Raw genomic sequence first — 13,995 nt, 5'->3', positions numbered from 1 at the left:
AATGGTCAACACTACAGCTAGGACTAGTGTGGTTAATGGTCAACACTACAGCTAGGACTAGTGTGGTTAATGGTCAACACTACAGCTAGGACTAGTGTGGTTAATGGTCAACACTACAGCTAGGACTAGTGTGGTTAATGGTCAACACTACAGCTAGGACTAGTGTGGTTAATGGTCAACACTACAGCTAGGACTAGTGTGGTTAATGGTCAACACTACAGCTAGGACTAGTGTGGTTAATGGTCAACACTACAGCTAGGACTAGTGTGGTTAATGGTCAACACTACAGCTAGGAACTAGTGTGGTTAATGGTCAACACTACAGCTAGGAACTAGTGCGGTTAATGGTCAACACTACAGCTAGGACTAGTGTGGTTAATGGTCAACACTACAGCTAGGACTAGTGTGGTTAATGGTCAACACTACAGCTAGGCACTAGTGTGGTTAATGGTCAACACTACAGCTAGGACTAGTGTGGTTAATGGTCAACACTACAGCTAGGCACTAGTGTGGTTAATGGTCAACACTACAGCTAGGAACTAGTGTGGTTAATGGTCAACACTACAGCTAGGAACTAGTGTGGTTAATGGTCAACACTACAGCTAGGAACTAGTGTGGTTAATGGTCAACACTACAGCTAGGAACTAGTGCGGTTAATGGTCAACACTACAGCTAGGAACTAGTGCGGTTAATGGTCAACACTACAGCTAGGAACTAGTGCGGTTAATGGTCAACACTACAGCTAGGACTAGTGTGGTTAATGGTCAACACTACAGCTAGGCACTAGTGTGGTTAATGGTCAACACTACAGCTAGGACTAGTGTGGTTAATGGTCAACACTACAGCTAGGCACTAGTGTGGTTAATGGTCAACACTACAGCTAGGAACTAGTGTGGTTAATGGTCAACACTACAGCTAGGAACTAGTGTGGTTAATGGTCAACACTACAGCTAGGAACTAGTGTGGTTAATGGTCAACACTACAGCTAGGAACTAGTGCGGTTAATGGTCAACACTACAGCTAGGAACTAGTGCGGTTAATGGTCAACACTACAGCTAGGAACTAGTGCGGTTAATGGTCAACACTACAGCTAGGACTAGTGTGGTTAATGGTCAACACTACAGCTAGGACTAGTGTGGTTAATGGTCAACACTACAGCTAGGCACTAGTGTGGTTAATGGTCAACACTACAGCTAGGACTAGTGTGGTTAATGGTCAACACTACAGCTAGGAACTAGTGTGGTTAATGGTCAACACTACAGCTAGGAACTAGTGTGGTTAATGGTCAACACTACAGCTAGGACTAGTGTGGTTAATGGTCAACACTACAGCTAGGAACTAGTGCGGTTAATGGTCAACACTACAGCTAGGAACTAGTGCGGTTAATGGTCAACACTACAGCTAGGAACTAGTGCGGTTAATGGTCAACACTACAGCTAGGACTAGTGTGGTTAATGGTCAACACTACAGCTAGGACTAGTGTGGTTAATGGTCAACACTACAGCTAGGCACTAGTGTGGTTAATGGTCAACACTACAGCTAGGACTAGTGTGGTTAATGGTCAACACTACAGCTAGGAACTAGTGTGGTTAATGGTCAACACTACAGCTAGGAACTAGTGTGGTTAATGGTCAACACTACAGCTAGGACTAGTGTGGTTAATGGTCAACACTACAGCTAGGACTAGTGTGGTTAATGGTCAACACTACAGCTAGGAACTAGTGTGGTTAATGGTCAACACTACAGCTAGGAACTAGTGTGGTTAATGGTCAACACTACAGCTAGGAACTAGTGTGGTTAATGGTCAACACTACAGCTAGGAACTAGTGTGGTTAATGGTCAACACTACAGCTAGGACTAGTGTGGTTAATGGTCAACACTACAGCTAGGACTAGTGTGGTTAATGGTCAACACTACAGCTAGGAACTAGTGTGGTTAATGGTCAACACTACAGCTAGGACTAGTGTGGTTAATGGTCAACACTACAGCTAGGACTAGTGTGGTTAATGGTCAACACTACAGCTAGGACTAGTGTGGTTAATGGTCAACACTACAGCTAGGACTAGTGTGGTTAATGGTCAACACTACAGCTAGGACTAGTGTGGTTAATGGTCAACACTACAGCTAGGACTAGTGTGGTTAATGGTCAACACTACAGCTAGGAACTAGTGTGGTTAATGGTCAACACTACAGCTAGGAACTAGTGTGGTTAATGGTCAACACTACAGCTAGGAACTAGTGTGGTTAATGGTCAACACTACAGCTAGGAACTAGTGCGGTTAATGGTCAACACTACAGCTAGGAACTAGTGCGGTTAATGGTCAACACTACAGCTAGGAACTAGTGCGGTTAATGGTCAACACTACAGCTAGGACTAGTGTGGTTAATGGTCAACACTACAGCTAGGACTAGTGTGGTTAATGGTCAACACTACAGCTAGGCACTAGTGTGGTTAATGGTCAACACTACAGCTAGGACTAGTGTGGTTAATGGTCAACACTACAGCTAGGAACTAGTGTGGTTAATGGTCAACACTACAGCTAGGAACTAGTGTGGTTAATGGTCAACACTACAGCTAGGACTAGTGTGGTTAATGGTCAACACTACAGCTAGGACTAGTGTGGTTAATGGTCAACACTACAGCTAGGAACTAGTGTGGTTAATGGTCAACACTACAGCTAGGAACTAGTGTGGTTAATGGTCAACACTACAGCTAGGAACTAGTGTGGTTAATGGTCAACACTACAGCTAGGACTAGTGTGGTTAATGGTCAACACTACAGCTAGGAACTAGTGTGGTTAATGGTCAACACTACAGCTAGGAACTAGTGTGGTTAATGGTCAACACTACAGCTAGGACTAGTGTGGTTAATGGTCAACACTACAGCTAGGACTAGTGTGGTTAATGGTCAACACTACAGCTAGGAACTAGTGTGGTTAATGGTCAACACTACAGCTAGGAACTAGTGTGGTTAATGGTCAACACTACAGCTAGGAACTAGTGTGGTTAATGGTCAACACTACAGCTAGGAACTAGTGTGGTTAATGGTCAACACTACAGCTAGGACTAGTGTGGTTAATGGTCAACACTACAGCTAGGACTAGTGTGGTTAATGGTCAACACTACAGCTAGGAACTAGTGTGGTTAATGGTCAACACTACAGCTAGGACTAGTGTGGTTAATGGTCAACACTACAGCTAGGACTAGTGTGGTTAATGGTCAACACTACAGCTAGGACTAGTGTGGTTAATGGTCAACACTACAGCTAGGACTAGTGTGGTTAATGGTCAACACTACAGCTAGGACTAGTGTGGTTAATGGTCAACACTACAGCTAGGACTAGTGTGGTTAATGGTCAACACTACAGCTAGGACTAGTGTGGTTAATGGTCAACACTACAGCTAGGACTAGTGTGGTTAATGGTCAACACTACAGCTAGGACTAGTGTGGTTAATGGTCAACACACATCAGCTACAAAAAAGTCAGTACTTCTAATGTTACTTCTTCATATAATTTTGAATAAAATTATATTGACATTTGTGAATGTTCATTAAACATTAGTGATTTATTTTCAATAATCAGAGGTGTATTTTTGTTTTAGAATCATGTATCCATAATATATAGTTTTAGCCACTCATTGCAGATATATTGACATATCGTTACCGTCACACTGGTAACATATTGTGTATAATTATTCTATATACTCTGTATTATATGGCTTTATTGTGAGCAAAACTTGGCTATTTTATGCAAATTGATAAAATCCTCGGTGAAATGACTCTATGTTTCATCGGCCAGATTGGTGGGAAGTGGCTTGACGGGTTATGCCGGAGCTGTAAGTGCTTGGAGGACTCTGACGGCTACCCTCACTATCAGTGTGTCCAAACGGAATGTTCCCGCAATACCCACTTTGACAACGACCAGTACGAGGAGAAGAGAGTACCAAATGAGTGCTGCCCCGTCATCAAGAAAATTGCTTGTAAGGATAACGGAGTTATCATTAAAGTAAGTCATCTGCCATGCTTGTCGTTATCATATGTGAAATTTAACTAACACAAGATAAAGACAACACAGGAAGAGTATATTAACTTTTATGTTGCTTTGTGTATCTACCATAACGGTGAATTCATTGTTTCCGCCACTTTCGTACATTGATTACGTATGTTTTCAGCCTTGTCTTCGGCTAGATGAACCTCGACAATCCTGACATGTCTCCTGTCTCTCAATAATAGTATAGGCCTACCAGGCTTTTATTAATTCATTGTGTCTGGGGACAGGAAGCCAGACAGTATTCATACACTTTAGGCATTTACCGGGTCCACCCCCCCCCCCTTCCCCCCCCCCCAAGGTCGAATTACTGACCCCTCCCAGGATGCAACCCCACGACAAGTTGACTAACTCCTGGGTGCCTGTTTACTGTTAGGTGAACAGCTGCATTAGGTGAAAGGAAATGTGCCCAACCATTTCTGTCCGCCTGAGATTACAATAGTTTAGGCCTGCCAGGTTCTAATTACATTATTATAATCCAACATTTCAATGCAGCCTAAATTAAATTTTATTTTTCTTATCATCTCAGTTTAATTCTGTCATATAATTATTATATATTTTTAGTTATTTATATGTACAAGAGTTTTTACACTGTTTAACAGCGACTAGCACACATAGCATATATCCTCCCAGGGGTATATGTATTGGAACTTTGTTATACACATGTTAAAACACACTAGGTAATTAGTGCTTCTGTATCTCCTATCCTTAATTAGATTAGATTAAGGTGATGTTATGTTTCTCTACTTCAGATAAGGTTATGCTACTGTAATGCATCATCAGACATGTGAAAACATGAAATTCTGGCCTGCTTGAGTATACCCTAGATTTAATTTTAAAAGAAAACCTTGACTTTAAAGCTCATAAAAGAAAACGTGGTTAATGATGGCTAACATACATACATACACATTCAGTTATAATTTGAGAATACTCTGTTTACAACAAAGGTATACTTGCCAGTTACTATTTAGAACCTTAATCAAAATTCAGCACATCACAGATATGTAGATAGGAATCCATGTGGTTTAAGGAAGCAGACCACTCAGTATAATTTATTTATTTATATACAATTTAATTCAATTTCTTTATTATGCACCCCATACCCATCCCGTGGGCGGTGGTGTAAAGGATTACAGAGGCACATAATCGGTTGAGGAACTGAACCCTCTAGTTCGTTTAGCTAAGCAAATAACAATTTTTGACGCTAGTTACACAATTATTAATGTTACATATACATGTACACACAATCATACATGTACATATATACATACTTATACATATTTACATACACATACATATTTAATCACCCGCACAAATACACACATCAATAATCTTTTGTCACAAGTGATCAACAAGAGGCTCACAACAGTCACTATACAAGGCACTTTACATCTATGGTGAGTCACACAGTTACTAGTCTTGCTCCACACCCACCCAACTGGGCGGCAGCTTTACAATCATGTGCTCCACACCCACCCAACTGGGCGGCAGCTTTACAGTCATGTGCATGCTGCACCTACAGTAAGCAAATTTTGGATACTTCGCTAAGATACAAGAAGGTATATTGGGTTTGTGAGAATGCATAGCATGGTATTTACAATCTTGTAAAGTTACTAGTACGCGCAGCGTTTCGGGTAGGTCTTTAATCTAACAGATAATTTTAAGTAGGTAAAGTCTAGCAGAATTAATAAAATGATAACGGATACATTGCAAGAAAGAAAAAAAATGAGATGAGAGAGATTAGTAGGTATATTAAAGCACATTGGTATATTAAAGCTCTGATTGATTGCATTGACAGCTTGATTGGTAATTTAACCCAAAACGCTACACGTAGCCTCTGTTTAACGCAACAGTAAAATGTGTACTTGGATGAAAAAACGATTCTTCGCGGCAGGGGATCGTATTCCAGGGACCATAGGATTAAGGACTTGCCCGAAACGCTACGCGTACTAGTGGCTGTACAAGAATGTAACAACTCTTCTATATATCTCAAAAAAAAAAAAAAAAACTGAAGATTAATAGGCTATAATTAATATTTATAATAATAATAATTGTGTTGGGGGACAGGAATCCAGTTTATACAGACTGTACATGATTGGTTCTCCCCGTGGTTAAATTACTGACCCTCCCTAGGATGTAATGTCACAACAAGCCGACTAACTCCTGGGTGGACAGGGGATTAGGTGATAGGAAACGCACCCATTTCTGTCTTGCCCAGGATTCGAACCCAGAATTCTCCATTTGTGGGTCGAGAATGAATCCGACTGTGCTACCTGGACCCCTAAAAGTTCAGTAATCACAAAGTCGTGAGTGACGACTTTACAATGTGATCTCCGGCCATTTACAACAACTGATCAGTTTCAGATGAAACTCCATTAGGTATTTTCCTCTTCAGAACCTGACAGTTAGTTCTTAGGACAGTGGGGTCCCTGGATTGTTTCAAGCGCGGGTTGGACATGTATAGGAGTTGGATTGGGTGGTTATAGATAGGAGCTGCCTCGTATGGGCCAATAGGCCTTCTGCAGTTGCCTTTGTTCTTATGTTCTTACATTGTCATATGTTTTAATTACATTAAATCTTGTGTGTTAAAAGTGAATATAGATATAAAATCTAAACACATTTTGACAGGTTGGAGATAATAAAACTGAAAGGTGTCGAAGTGTGGAGTGTGTGAAGACCGAAGAAGGCGAGGTGAAGGCGAGAGAGACGATTAAAGATTGTAACGAGTCTTGCCCCGAAGGCTATCATTATCAACCACCGCCCCAAAACACTAACCAGTGCTGTGGGCAATGTAAACAGGTGAGCGTGTGCGAGTATGGCCGGCTTGTAGGCAGCCTATATATTCCTTTATTCGTATGTGGGTGACAGTGTTAATTATGTGCGTGAAAGTGTGTGTGTACTCGCCTAATTGTACTCACCTAATTGTACTTGCGGGGGTTGACCTCTGGCTCTTTGGTCCCGCCTCTCAACCGTCAATCAACAGGTGTACAGGTTCCTGAGCCTATTGGGCTCTATCATATCTACACTTGAAACTATGTATGGAGTCAGCCTCCACCACATCACTTCCTAATGCATTCCATTTGTCAACCACTCTGACACTAAAAAAGTTCTTTCTAATATCTCTGTGGCTCATTTGGGCACTCAGTTTCCACCTGTGTCCCCTAGTGTGTGTGCCCCTTGTGTTAAATAGCCTGTCTTTATCTACCCTATCGATTCCCTTGAGAATCTTTAATGTGGTGATCATGTCCCCCTAACTCTTCTGTCTTCTAGCGAAGTGAGGTTTAATTCCCGTAGTCTCTCCTCGTAGCTCATACCTCTCAGCTCGGGTACTAGTCTGGTGGCAAACCTTTGAACCTTTTCCAGTTTAGTCTTATCCTTGACTTGATATGGACTCCATGCTGGGGCTGCATACTCCAGGATTGGTCTGACATATGTGGTATACAAAGTTCTGAATGATTCCTTACACAAGTTTCTGAATACCGTTCTTATGTTGGCCAGCCTGGCATATGCCGCTGATGTTATCCTCTTGATATGGGCTGCAGGGGACAGGTCTGGCGTGATATCAACCCCCAGGTCTTTTTCTCTCTCTGACTCTTGAAGAATTTCATCTCCTAGATGATACCTAGTATCTGGCCTCCTGCTCCCTACACCTATCTTCATTACATTACATTTGCTTGGGTTAAACTCTTAACAACCATTTGTTCGACCATTCCTTCACCTTGTCTAGGTCTTCTTGAAGCCTCAAGCTGTCCTCCTCTGTCTTAATCCTTCTCATAATTTTGGCATCGTCAGCAAACATTGAGAGAAATGAATCTATACCCTCTGAGAGATCATTTACATATATCAGAAACAAGATAGGACCGAGTACAGAGCCCTGTGGGACTCCACTGATGACCACGCCAATCTGAGATCTCACCCCTCACCGCAACTCTCTGCTTCCTATTGCTTAGGTACCAGCTTCTTATGCGGTATTGTGTCAAAGGCTTTCCGACAATCCCAGAAAATGCACTCCGCCCAGCCTTCTCTTTCTTGCTTAATCTTTGTCACCTGGTTGTAGAATTCTATCAAGCCTGTAAGGCAAGATTTACCCTCCCTGAACCCATGTTGGCGATTTGTCACGAAGTCCCTTCTCTCCAGATGTGTTACCAGGTTTTTTCTCACAATCTTCTCCATCACCTTGCATGGTATACAAGTCAAGGACACTGGCCTGTAGTTCAGTGCCTCTTGTCTGTCACCCTTTTTGTATATTGGTAATACATTAGCAGTCTTCCATATTTCTGGTAGGTCTCCCGTTTCCAGTGACCTACTATACACTATGGTGTGTGTGTGTGTGTGTGTTCTCACCTAGATGTGCTTGCAAGGTCGAGCTAAGCTCCTAGCCCTCCTAGGAGCTGCGCGCGCACACACACACACACACACACACACACACACACACACACACACACACACACACACACACACACGCACGCACACACACACACACACGTTGATAAAAGTGACCATTCCCCAAAAGTGACTTTTTGGGGAATAAAGTATGCAATGGGTTATAATATGTAATTACTGAATGTGTGTGTGTGTGAGTATGTGTGTGTGTGTAATTACCTAAGTGTAGTTACAGGATGAGAGCTACGCTCGTGGTGTCCCGTCTTCCCAGCACTCTTTGTCATATAACGCTTTGAAACTACTGACGGTCTTGGCCTCCACCACCTTCTCCCCTAACTTGTTCCAACCGTCTACCACTCTGTTTGCGAAAATTAATTTACTTATATTCCTTCGGCAACTTTGTTTACATAGTTAAAATCTATGATCTCTTGTTCTTGAAGTTCCAGGTCCCAGGAATTCTTCCCGATCAATTTTAGTGATTCCTGTTACTATTTTGTATGTAGTGATCATATCGCCTCGTTTTATTCTATCGTCTAGTTTTGGCATATTTAATGCCTCTAACCTCTCCTTGTAGCTCTTGTCCTTCAGTTCTGGGAACTATTTACTTCCATGTCTTTGCACCTTTTCCAGTTTGTGTATTCTAGCACACTACATGATGTGGTGTGTGTGTGGGGGGGGGGGGGAGAGGATGATTGTGTGTGTATGTGGAGGGGGGAGGGGAGGATGATGTGTGTGTTTGGGGGGGGGGATAATGCGGTGAATATGGGGGGGGGATAAAGTGTGTATGCGGGTTGGGATGAGTGTGAAGTGGAGGGGAAGGGGTAAATGGGGTGAATGTGTGAGGGCGAGTAATTACTATCCTTAGCTGTACTAACCTAGGTGGGTTGGAGTTTATCTGTAGCTCTATGGGTCAGTCTTTCTACCTTCAGTTGATTTGTGTACAAGTTTTACAAGCAGGCAACTCGGTCAGTTTATCAGGGACTGTTGCATAGACTTGTGTCTTAATTCAACTGCCAGTTGGGCCTAACCACGCGTCATCCTGTCCCCCTAAAGTGGCAGTACTTACAACCAGTCTACGAGGGGGCCTCGTAGCCTGGTGGATAGCGCGCAGGACTCGTAATTCTGTGGCGCGGGTTCGATTCCCTCACGAGGCAGAAACAAATGGGCAAAGTTTCTTTCACCCTGAATGCCCCTGTTACCTAGCAGTAAATAGGTACCTGGGGGTTAGTCAGCTGTCACGGGCTGCTTCCTGGGGGTGGAGGCCTGGTCGAGGACCGGGCCGCGGGGACACTAAAGCCCCGAAATCATCTCAAGATAACCTCAAGATAACATCAATTGTGTGCTGACATGTAATAAAATATACTGTTGAACCTCCAAAAGTTCACAAAATGGTATTCTACAAAATTGGAAATGTAACTGAATGAACCTGATCTGACCTAGCAATCCTATGCCAAATATACTGTTTCTCAGGACTAATATAGTACACATACGCGCTTTAGTAAGCCTAGGAATGTGTAAGCATGCATTTCAGTATATATTTCATGCTCTCTACAAAATGAATGGTACAAAACAGGAAATTTTTTGTCCTGCCAAACATATGGGAAAGTTTGACCCAGCAATTGTTATAAGCCCTTGTAATTTTAAGAGGATGGCTTCCCACATATGTATCTCTATCACATGTATGTGGTATTCTCAACAACAATTATTTGGCTCAAAACTTTGAAAACTTTGTTTAATGATAAGTGTGTACACTGTGGTAGGTGGGGTGTCCTTGGAAGAATGAGACGATACCAGTGGGCAAGATCTGGAACTCAGACGACAACTGCACCACCTATACGTGTAACAAAAATGTAAGTAAACTTTATACAATTCTTAGCCTGTGTTGCATTTAATATATGCGTGTGTGCATGCTAAACCTTTAATAGACATCCTGTATCTATCTCATATTCACATGATTTTTTATCTTGAAAATAATATCGAAATTGTGTTAATTCATTTAAATTGTACACATTTTTCATTATAAAACCCCATTAATGAGTCGATATACTTAACTGTGGTATATACAGTACATGTATGTGTGTGTGTGTATGTGGTATATACAATGTATGTGTGTGGTACAGGTATATACATGTACATGTGTGGTATATACATGTATGTGTGTGGAATATACATGTGTGTCGTATATACATGTGTGTGATATATTTAAATATGACCAAAAAAGTAAGGTTAATAATTCTTACACGAATTTTCTCAATATTTCTTATGTTTCTTTTTACTGTCGATGGTAATTGAAAAATCAATTCTAAAACATTCATTTCTATTTCTAGTCTGACGCGACACTTGAACGCGTTTTGTAATAACTTATTACATTTTCAAAGACTTTAGTTTACACACACAATTGTAACCTGTAAACACTAAACAGAGTCATGTTGTTTAAGATTTGCTACTTGGAAAAAACAGTTCCAAGTAGCATGGGCTATGGTGAGCCCGTAGTTTGGGAAAAAAAAAACACAGTCAGCAAATCCGTCATACTTGTACTCGCATTTGGGTGAGGTGAACAAACTTGTGACAAATACAAGATAGAACACGAAACTGTGGGTATTAATTGGATATGAGAGCATAAGAATGGAAGTAACTGCAGAGGGCCTATTGGCCCATACTTCCTCTTGATGCTTCTATATTGGTTCGGAGTCTTGAAGTGGGTAGAATATAGTTGTGCATTAATTGGCTGTTGATTGCTGGTCTTGACTTTTTTGTGTGTACAGTATTTTGATACACATATTCCGTGGGCGATCAGTGGGTCAGCGACAACCCTTGTCGCAACGATAGCTGAGAGATAGCTTCTGCCCGAAACGCTTTGCGCAATAGTGGCTTTAGGCATTGTATGTACTAGCTCTATCTATAAATCTATCATTTTTTGTAAAACCTCTTGTATGTATGTACCTTACCTGAATAAACTATTTATTTATTTTTTATTTATTTATTTATTTATTTATTTATTTATAGTCGAGCGACGTCCCAACACTGGTCGTTGATCACATAGAATGCCCCCACTTTAACCCGGAGTGTCCTGCCGAAGACACATATCAGGACGACTCGGGTTGCTGCAGTTATTGCGGACAAAAGCAACGCGGTAAGTATCCAATGTCTTTGCCTAAGACGATCATTTAGAATAATAAACAAGTTTGAAATTTAATCATAGATTTATTTTGCACTTTAATTTACATACAAAACACTGACAGATAATTGCTGTTTGCATTTAGAGTTTAGTGACATAAGTGACATTACCGAGTTTATATACAAAGGACTGGAGAGAGGAGAGCAGATAGTTTAAACACCACCACCTTAGTCAGTAGGAGTCTAAAACCTGTACTGATATAAACATTAAAACGTCATAGTGAAGTCACACATCTCGTCCACAGAATATATAAAACAACAATTTTTGTTATTTACATTAGGCTAAGTCACTTTAGACTAAGTGTGGTTAGCTATATTTAAATAGTAGCGATGTCGTAGGTGGACACATACTTTTTGTATATTTACTCGGCCTCAGTGCATGCTGGTAACCAGAATATTGGAGGGTTGTAAATGTGGTGCAGGTTTTTAAGCAGAGGGAGAGATCACAAGCGTTAGACTATTGGCACCATAGCTTGACCATTAGTTTGGGAAAATTCTTGAATTAATAATCATGAATGCCATTCAAACACATCTTGTACACAACGTTCAATAACGTAACTCTAGATATTGTACAGCTAGCAGTGAGAGCTCTACATATAGCACAGCTAGTAGTGAGAGCTCTACATACAGTACAGCTAGCAGTGAGAGCTCTACATATAGCACAGCTAGTAGTGAGAGCTCTACATACAGTACAGCTAGCAGTGAGAGCTCTACATACAGTACAGCTAGCAGTGAGAGAGCTCTACATACAGTACAGCTAGCAGTGAGAGCTCTACATACAGTACAGCTAGCAGTGAGAGCTCTACATACAGTACAGCTAGCAGTGAGAGCTCTACATACAGTACAGCTAGCAGTGAGAGAGCTCTACATACAGTACAGCTAGCAGTGAGAGAGCTCTACATACAGTACAGCTAGTAGTGAGAGCTCTACATACAGTACAGCTAGTAGTGAGAGCTCTACATACAGCACAGCTAGCGGCTCTAACTTTACAGCTAGCGGGTGCTAGTCATAAAGAGTACGTGTGAGAACGTGGAAGTGGGGACAAGAGTAACACCACTTATAGGAAAGATCTACTAAAAGCGCCAGACTTTTCATTAATAGTTTTAATTTACTTCTTATTAAATAAGTTAAAAACAAAGAGGTTTACCCAACTTTCCTGTAACCTTTTGTGAATGTTTTGTATTTGTTATACAACTGGATGTGGAAAATAGACAAAGAGAATGTTATGAATTGTCTTATAACAAAATTATGACTTCCAATAGTGTGTGTGCCAGAGGAAATGCCTCCCCAAGACACTGTGGGCATCTTTAAGAAATTTAACCCGGAGTCCGGAAAATGTAAAAATAATTTTGCTGTGGAAAAGTTTATGCAGTGCTACGGGCAGTGTAACTCCTCCACTAGCTACCAAGGTAAGGGGCGTTGACACGCTATAATGTGTTGACATTTCTGTACACTTGGCTGCTTATCTGTTTAGATCAATTATTTGATAAGGCTATTTTCATGTCATGTACTTGGTCTCTGAGTTTGTGACCTCAGTGTTGTGACCTCAGGTGACCACAGTGTTGTGACCTCAGGTGACCACAGTGTTGTGACCCCAGGTGACCACAGTGTTGTGACCCCAGGTGACCCCAGGTGACCACAGTGTTGTGACCCCAGGTGACCACAGTGTTGTGACCCCAGGTGACCACAGTGTTGTGACCCCAGGTGACCATAGTGTTGTGACCCCTGGTGACCACAGTGTTGTGACCCCAGGTGACCACAGTGTTGTGACCCCAGGTGACCCCAGTATTGTGACCCCAGGTGACCTCAGTGTTGTGACCCCAGGTGACCTCAGTGTTGTGACCCCAGGTGACCTCAGTGTTGTGACCCCAGGTGACCACAGTGTTGTGACCCCAGGTGACCACAGTGTTGTGACCCCAGGTGACCACAGTGTTGTGACCCCAGGTGACCACAGTGTTGTGACCCCTGGTGACCACAGTGTTGTGACCCCAGGTGACCACAGTGTTGTGACCCCAGGTGACCACAGTGTTGTGACCCCAGGTGACCACAGTGTTGTGACCCCAGGTGACCACAGTGTTGTGACCCCAGGTGACCACAGTGTTGTGACCCCAGGTGACCACAGTGTTGTGACCCCTGGTGACCACAGTGTTGTGACCCCAGGTGACCACAGTGTTGTGACCCCAGGTGACCCCAGTATTGTGACCCCAGGTGACCTCAGTGTTGTGACCCCAGGTGACCTCAGTGTTGTGACCCCAGGTGACCTCAGTGTTGTGACCCCAGGTGACCACAGTGTTGTGACCCCAGGTGACCACAGTGTTGTGACCCCAGGTGACCCCAGGTGACCACAGTGTTGTGACCCCAGGTGACCACAGTGTTGTGACCCCAGGTG

The 13,995-nt window shown here is 42.3% G+C and overlaps 1 protein-coding gene across 4 annotated transcripts in view; it reads left to right on the top strand.

Moving 5' to 3' along the window:
- LOC123745671 (mucin-2) overlaps positions 1-13,995 on the top strand; it is a 142,688-nt gene that overhangs the window by 125,777 nt on the left and 2,916 nt on the right. For all 4 annotated transcript variants that reach the window (XM_069312226.1, XM_069312228.1, XM_069312227.1 and 1 more), the window contains 5 exons: positions 3,798-4,004; positions 6,675-6,845; positions 10,190-10,279; positions 11,436-11,562; positions 12,869-13,015. In XM_069312226.1, the coding sequence (XP_069168327.1) occupies positions 3,798-4,004; positions 6,675-6,845; positions 10,190-10,279; positions 11,436-11,562; positions 12,869-13,015 (742 nt within the window). The remainder of the gene's footprint in view (positions 1-3,797; positions 4,005-6,674; positions 6,846-10,189; positions 10,280-11,435; positions 11,563-12,868; positions 13,016-13,995) is intronic.

Source organism: Procambarus clarkii, chromosome 71 (assembly GCF_040958095.1).
Source record: "Procambarus clarkii isolate CNS0578487 chromosome 71, FALCON_Pclarkii_2.0, whole genome shotgun sequence".
In the NCBI taxonomy this organism is placed as follows: Eukaryota; Metazoa; Arthropoda; class Malacostraca; order Decapoda; family Cambaridae; genus Procambarus; species Procambarus clarkii.
Note: the sequence above shows the minus strand (reverse complement) of the source record. Positions and strands in the feature narration are given on the sequence as shown.